Source organism: Mizuhopecten yessoensis, unplaced genomic scaffold, assembly GCF_002113885.1.
Source record: "Mizuhopecten yessoensis strain PY_sf001 unplaced genomic scaffold, ASM211388v2 scaffold213, whole genome shotgun sequence".
Taxonomy (NCBI): domain Eukaryota; kingdom Metazoa; phylum Mollusca; class Bivalvia; order Pectinida; family Pectinidae; genus Mizuhopecten; species Mizuhopecten yessoensis.
This window is the reverse complement of record NW_018403434.1, coordinates 13,120-20,732: the sequence shown is the minus strand read 5'-3', so window position 1 is coordinate 20,732 and position 7,613 is coordinate 13,120. Positions and strand designations below refer to the sequence as shown.

Here is a 7,613-nt window from a genome sequence, read left to right as displayed (position 1 = left end):
ACTTTAGTCGATGGGGGTGGGGGTGGGGAAGAGGGAACATTAGTCGCTTCTTACGATATGCAGCGGGATACAGCAGGTCGTGTCTGTCCCCAAACCTACACAGGGAACAGAAGAGGGTATTACAGCAATAGACAGGAGACATGAGAGGGAAATGCACGAACGTTCTACTTGCATTTTTAGTGATGGTTCAACAGGTTAGACAGCATCAAAGTAATCATTAAAACACCTTTACAGCAATCTGAATAAATACAGCTGTTCATTATCACGTACCGCATCAATACGCTAATAATTCCCCCTACGATCTGTCACTGTCCTCAAGCAAGTGGAGACATCAGAATAGATAGGTAGCACACCAATACAGACCAGTGGGACCCAACCATAGTACTTCGGGTACTCTGGTGTCCTTCTCTGGGGCTTCCATATTGGCCGTAAGAGCAATAAATGTTCATAGATCCTCTTTTTATAACTGTTATAAAAAATAAAGTTCAATTTTAAAATTCAATAAATAAACCCAGGTCATACGAATTAGACCAGAACAATAACCTAGAGCGAACCAATAGGACCTTATAAGGTGAGCATGCTAAACCAGACCATATGAAGAAACCAGACAATGTTTTAGAGTATGCCTTTACAAAATACATGTACATCTATATAGTTCGCTTAGCTGCCATGGGCGAAAGTCTTTGGTCTTACCTTTCATTATACTCAATATTGTGAAAGGTAAGACCACAAGGCACTCATCGAACATCATCCACACATAATTTGAAGGCACTCCTACACAGGGAACGTTCATACACGAAGCGCTCATGCTTGAAAAGCTTCCTCTCCTTAACCTGTGTACCATTTATGAGTGGGAGGTGTCACAGTATCGTGTCTGACGGGGCATCTTGTCGGATAGGAAACAGTGGTCATTATGTCATTCATAAATGTATTTCAGTTAAAAGTTATGTCGAGTACAAATAATCATTTGTAGTATATCTTAATCTAAACAGCTACTTCAGGGAAAACATAATAACTTCATTCTTTTAAACAACAGTAAAAATCAAGAAACTGAATTACACGCAGTAAGATGTACAAGGAACATTTGTCTTTGTGTTGACAAATAGTATACATATTAGTAGTGGGTATGTATGTAAAGAGCTAGTGAATAGAAATACAATAGACCTTTTTGATGTTAGTAAACCAAACGATACATGACGCATAAATGTCTGATCCCGGTGAATGGTAAGCTTACCAGAGCTATTGTAAATACCGTGACAGTTCGACTTGATGTTAGCTTTAGGCCAGCTTTTAATCTCGGGGTCCAGCATGGGTCAAAACCCGTTTTATAATAAGTAGTCTGCACAATTGTTTTGTACTTTTGCTGCTTTTAATTATGAAATATTCCGAAGTGCCTTAACAACCTTCTTCAGAAATAGCAATGTTATTTTTACGAATATTGCCTAATATCAGCGAGAACACACCTCTTAACGGACCATGTCGGTATTGATTATCTACTGGTGTAAACGATGTGGGCAATCACTTACTATTTCCTCATAGATCGTCAGCTGTGCTGAATGTTGCGAAACATTATCGATATCGATTGTATTGGTAATTCGTATCCTCGCCTAAGATGTCTATTTCGAAATAGACACAACCACTGGCGTGAATTTTTGTTATAGTAATGACCTCGCGTGTAATAGTTATGACCCCGCTACAACATCTATAATATATTGTAGGCGTCATGGAAATACCGGAAGTATTCCACTAAGAGAAAAAGACACAAAGGACCTTACTGATAAAAGTCCCTTTTCTGTTTATTGTTAATAAATATTTGAAAACAAGCTAACGATATTTTAATGTATAGCGGCGCTTTCTCGCATCTTTGATGCCATTGGGTAACTGCGGGTTTTTTTCTGTGATTATAACAAATAAGATTTTAACAATTATATGAACCCCCTAAAGGTGGGAGATATTGCTATATTTTTGTAACTATGCGTCTTTTTTTCTTTATATTGTAGGCGTACTGTTGACACAAATATTTTATGTTTTATTTCTTTAATACTAAAGATGAAAATATTTGAATTATTAAAAGATCTTTCATCAAACACTGGCACTGTTGGTAAATTATCATCAGTAATATACCTAGCGAAAAACCTTTCAGCAACTGTAGTATATACATTTATGAAATCAAATTCACCCAGTATTAACTTCGTTCAACGTCCGAGTATATAACGAGCACATAACTTCATATAGCCGATTTTGTCAATCCCACATCTAATATGTAGACTTAACAAAAACCGGTAAATGATATATCGGTAAACGTTTCCTTTCATGTAATACCGCCTATCCCAAGCTGCCTCGAATCCTCTTGAATGAAAACAAATCTTGTGTAAATCACCTTTAGCGGATGTTTAAGTTTATTAGTAAGAACGCATATCATTGTGAAACAAAACAAAAAAAATACTTTAATAAACATTTTACTTAAAATTTGTTTCGACTACCATCATTATATGTGACTTGTTTATAATATTATATATAAGTATATAGTATGTCCCTTATCTAAAGATCCTTAAAATAGAATAATTTTTCTCTTTGATCGTTTTTCATTCATATCCTTAATACACCTCGACATGCTGGTTACCTCGACATATGGATGTGTAGGGATCTGTCGATATTATGTCAGAACAAACCTCGACATAAAGGGGTGTAGGGATCTGTCGATATTATGTCAGACCATTCCTCGCATATGGGTGTGTAGAAATCTGTTAGTATTATGACAGAACATACCTCGATATATGGATGTGTAGGGATCTGTCGGTATTATATGCGTATATACCTCGACATATGGATGTGTAGGGATCTGTCGATATTATGTCAGAACAAACCTCGACATATGGGTCTGTCGGGATATGTTGATATTATGTCAGAACAAACCCCGACATAAAGGTGTGTAGGGAACTGTCGATATTATGTCTGAACAAACCTCGACATATGAGTGTGAAGGGATCTGTCGATATTATGTCAGAACAAACCTCGACATATGGGTGTGTAGGGATCTGCCGATATTATGTCAGAACAAACCTCGACATAAAGGGGTGTAGGGATCTGTCGATATTATGTCAGACCATACCTCGCCATATGGCTGTGTAGGGATCTGTTGATATTATGTCAGAACAAACCTCGACATAAAGGTGTGTAGGGATCTGTGGATATTATGTCTGAACAAACCTCGACATATGAGTGTGAAGGGATCTGTCGATATTATGTCAGAACAAACCTCGACATATGGGTGTGTCGGGATATGTTGATATTATGTCAGAACAAACCTCGACATAAAGGTGTGTAGGGATCTGTCGATATTATGTCTGAACAAACCTCGACATATGGGTGTGTAGGGATCTGCCGATATTATGTCAGAACAAACCTCGACATATGGGTGTGTAGGGATCTGTCGATATTTTATACGATGTACCTCGACATATGGGTGTGTAAGGATATGCTGATATTATGTCAGAACATACCTCGAGATTTGGGTATGTAGAGATGATCTGTTGTTATTATGGCAGAACATACCTCGACATATGCGTGTTTACATACCTCGACATCTGGATGTGTAGGGAACTGTTAAAATTATCCCAGAATATACCTCGACATATTGGAGCGTTGTTACATACAATTAAACTTGATTTCATATTGATGTGTATGGAAATTTCGGTAATATGATTAACTACTGTTGAAACACAATCCCTTTATAATATGTATTTAAAATGTTTGAGGACTCTTGGTCAATTTCAACTCAATAATCTCAAGATATGTTGGTGCATGTACTACCTACTGATGGTAAACCAGAGCATATTGGAAAGTTTGATGCGCAAAGATCTATAAATACTAGAGAAAATCATAAATTGGTTTTATAGATAATATCAATCTTTACGGGACTCGTATCATTGACTAAAAGTAGCCATTTTATTGCTCATAGATATCCGGATGTAATATTATAGGACTCTTTCATGCTCAGGGGTGTAGGATAGGGAAATTCCACCAGAGGGGTTTTCAAATTCGGTAAAACCCGAGACTTTTTGTGACGTCACGTGAAATGGGGTGTAAGATAGAAATTTTCTACACCTCTTTCTTACCCTGGACAGTTCTATCTTACCCTGGACAGTTCTATCTTACCCACAGGGAAATGAGAGAAATACTAATGTTACCCCGTTAGAAATATCTATGATGTCACGTCTGTAAGTATTTAACAATTTAACATTTTAAATTCAGCATAGTGTGTCCATCGTCATCAACATATATGTATACAGTTAATATTGCACGTGTTGCTAACAAGTTTCAATGAACGATCTAATCACTGATTATATATTTATAACTCCAGTGTCATTCCCATGAAATCCATTGGGTATATCGTATGCTATTTCAGCTATGTTGGGCATGCTCCTTCATGTTACGGGTATTGTTTGGTATCTAGGCATGCATGGCTAGTTTAATATGCTTCACGTTGCAACATTCTGATCGGCATTCGATGATATTGCAAGCTCAAACGAAATACCAGGGACTGTCCCAAACCGGAATTTGGTTACGACATTTGTATTTTTATATTACCGCCTACACGTTTAGCGTAGTATATATAAGCCTATGACTAAAGTAGTAGGATCACTTCACAGAGGCATTATATAGAGCAAGCTACCATCCTTCAGTATATTCTATCTTATAAATATACATCCAATTGCTTACGCAAGACGTTTAATGTTTAAATCATACAGTGCATGTAATTCTGCTGCAATAAGCGCATTATTTTGTAGTAAATATATTTCCGAGAGGTGTAAGCATGAATTTCGAATGGCATTTGTCGACTGTGTTATTTACTCTGATCTCCGGCATGTTGGTGAAGGTAAGAAATCGTATTTTATAACAATTAAAACTAGAACTGTGAAGCAGCTGCCCCTATGGCCTGTACTAACCGGGTATCATATTATTGCAATTAAGAACATAAAATTTCAGGCAGCTGCCCAGGGCGTCTTGTAATATAGTATAAGATTACGTGTAGGCAACGAATTGCTACCGACAGCAAAATCCCTACGCATGAGCACGTGTTTCTAAACTTATAAATGACTAAATGGGTTTTCCCAGTATCTGTATTTGCATAGCTTTACATACCTGATATTTCATTCATAAAACATGACATGTGTGTGACACCCGACACAACTGGTCATTGCGTTCACTCGTCTATGACAGGCTTGTGTTCACCAAATGTGGTCGTATCTGTACAGGTAACGGTGATTAGTACAGGCCACAGGTCAATCCCGGTCATACTGTCTTATTCTATCGATTAAAACTAGTATTCGTATGCGTTATGTTGTCGAATATACATTAAATGTATATTTTGTCATGCGAATTATTTCTTAATTTCCCGCAGCATTTCGCAATATTTAAAAGGTTGTCGCCAAGCCCTTGTCCTATTTTACTGGACCTGATGAATACTTGAAAGCACGCAAGCAAATCTAATATGAATCGAATATGAAAACAAAATGAATCATCATACAAATGGGTAACGTAATGGAGAAATAATGTTTGACGAGATTTAACTCCTCGGGTTTAACGATGATATTGATTGACTATTTTGTTCATAGTGTGTCATTATCCCAATATGTTGATTTCTGTTATAGGTACTGGCCAACCCGATAACTGGTCGCCACGCAGCAATCTCCACGGCAGACAATCCACAAGGTAGGCTACACGTTAGTTAGCTATAGACAGGGGTGACACTATCAATATGTCAGTATCACATGTTTTCTGCGTATTTCCGACAATTCTTTACAACTTGAATATTGTCAAGTCGTTTGGTTTTTTTTGCTTTTATCAAAGTAATTAAAAAAATCAATTAATACCAAAGTAGAATCAAATAAAACATAAGAGCCGGAATGATAAAAGGTACCTGACTTCACAAAAGAATACACATGAAATGTGTGAATATGTGAATAAACATTATGCACTTCGTAGATAAGAAGACCATAACCAAATATAGCATATTCATTGTCAAATAGTATCAGAAAAACAGTTTCGTACTTTGCTGAAATCAATTGTCGTCATGGAAAGATATAAATAGAATCTATTCCCAGGCATTGGACGGTAACTTTGAATATGTATATTAATTTTATCTTTTGTTCTCCAGAAGATCGACATGGGCATGAGGACATAACTCCAAGTGTTTTCCTCGAGCTGGACCTGGTTGAAAGCACAGGTCAGTGACAATTTGAAGTATATCTCAAAAAATTTCAATTCTTGTTATTTCCTAACACGAAATGATCAAGTATACACATATCAAGGCTGTCAGGGTTAGAAAAAATTGTTCGTGCTCGATCAAAAGTTTTCTCTGTGATTTTAACATTTATAATTCATTCATTCGTTTAATTCACTGTTTTCTTTCCTCAAATGCAAAAGTACAACCTCTTCGACCTTCCTCGGTAGATTCTTTTATCATATATATTATCTAGGAAATCTACTTATAAAAGATTCGTCACAAATACTATCACAAATTATCTACTTCACCTGCCGTATTGTTTAGTAAATCAAGGTAAAACAGATTCTATAGTCAGAAATACTATTTGGTAGATCTTTAGTCATAACGTATTTTATCACAATAGAATATATAATTTAGTACATCTCGAAACAATATAGTATATATCTCAAATGTTATCCCACCTACAATTTGATCAGGAAGTTCTATTATAAGACAAATAAGTTAAGACACATTTAAAATATCTTGAATGAGGCTAGATAATGATGATTTTGTATTAAGAGAACTGAGCGTTACCATGTTTGGTGTATTACAGAGGGACACTTGGTGTGGACAAACACTAGTCACGACCACTACATTAGGGGAAACATTGAACTCACACATAACGGACGAATAAAGATACACAAAACAGGATACTACTCCATCTTCTCCGCCATTTTGTTCGACACCTACTCCGCCAACATGCGCCCTCACAGGCCAGTGGTTGCCTACCATGGAATCAAACTATACAGGTTTGGTACACAGAAGACGCTTATATTCAACAAGACGACTCTAGGCCGTGCCGTGGTGTTACCGAGTCATACAGGACCGCTGTATCACCGGCTTGAGGCTGGGGACGAGATCAAGATAGTGGTCAACAATATAATCCTGATATATGACTCAGAATCCAACTTCCTCAACATCGTCTACATGTTTGACCACTAAAGAGTATCTGTAGAATGACCACATACATTGGTACATTTGTCAGTTCATCCTGGAAATTCCGGGGATTACATTCATTTACCTTCTCTGCAAACCTGGAATACTTCATGACAAAATCGAAGGCACGCGGTTACTTTATCTAATTGATTTAAAATATGCACTAATTGCCAGGCTCATACCTGTCCTTTGAATATTACAAACGAGCGACACCCGACTTAGTATATTTGTATACATGCAAGTATATTTGTAGCCTTTGATTTTGTCAGTTCATATTCCAGGGGTGCAGAGAACGAACGTTAGCGTAACCTCTGGAATTTCGAAGGTGTGAGCAGCAAGGAGTATGAGAAACCTTCAACATGTTTGTTATCCAAACATTAATATTCAACGTTAAATAACACGTGCTTAA

At 36.9% G+C, this 7,613-nt stretch overlaps 1 protein-coding gene across 3 annotated transcripts in view; it reads left to right on the top strand.

Annotated features, from left to right (window-relative positions):
- LOC110463349 overlaps nucleotides 1–7,389 on the top strand; it is a 21,716-nt gene extending 14,327 nt beyond the window's left edge. The window contains exons 2-5 of one of the 3 annotated variants that reach the window (XM_021518072.1): nucleotides 4,851–4,879; nucleotides 5,655–5,715; nucleotides 6,161–6,229; nucleotides 6,822–7,389. In XM_021518072.1, the coding sequence (XP_021373747.1) occupies nucleotides 4,851–4,879; nucleotides 5,655–5,715; nucleotides 6,161–6,229; nucleotides 6,822–7,210 (548 nt within the window). In that variant the 3' untranslated portion in view covers nucleotides 7,211–7,389. Of the gene's footprint in view, nucleotides 1–4,670; nucleotides 4,880–5,201; nucleotides 5,259–5,654; nucleotides 5,716–6,160; nucleotides 6,230–6,821 lie in introns of those variants that run through there. The other 2 variants (XM_021517989.1, XM_021517902.1) reach the window with 2 other exon arrangements.
- Nucleotides 7,390–7,613: the final 224 nt, after the last annotated feature.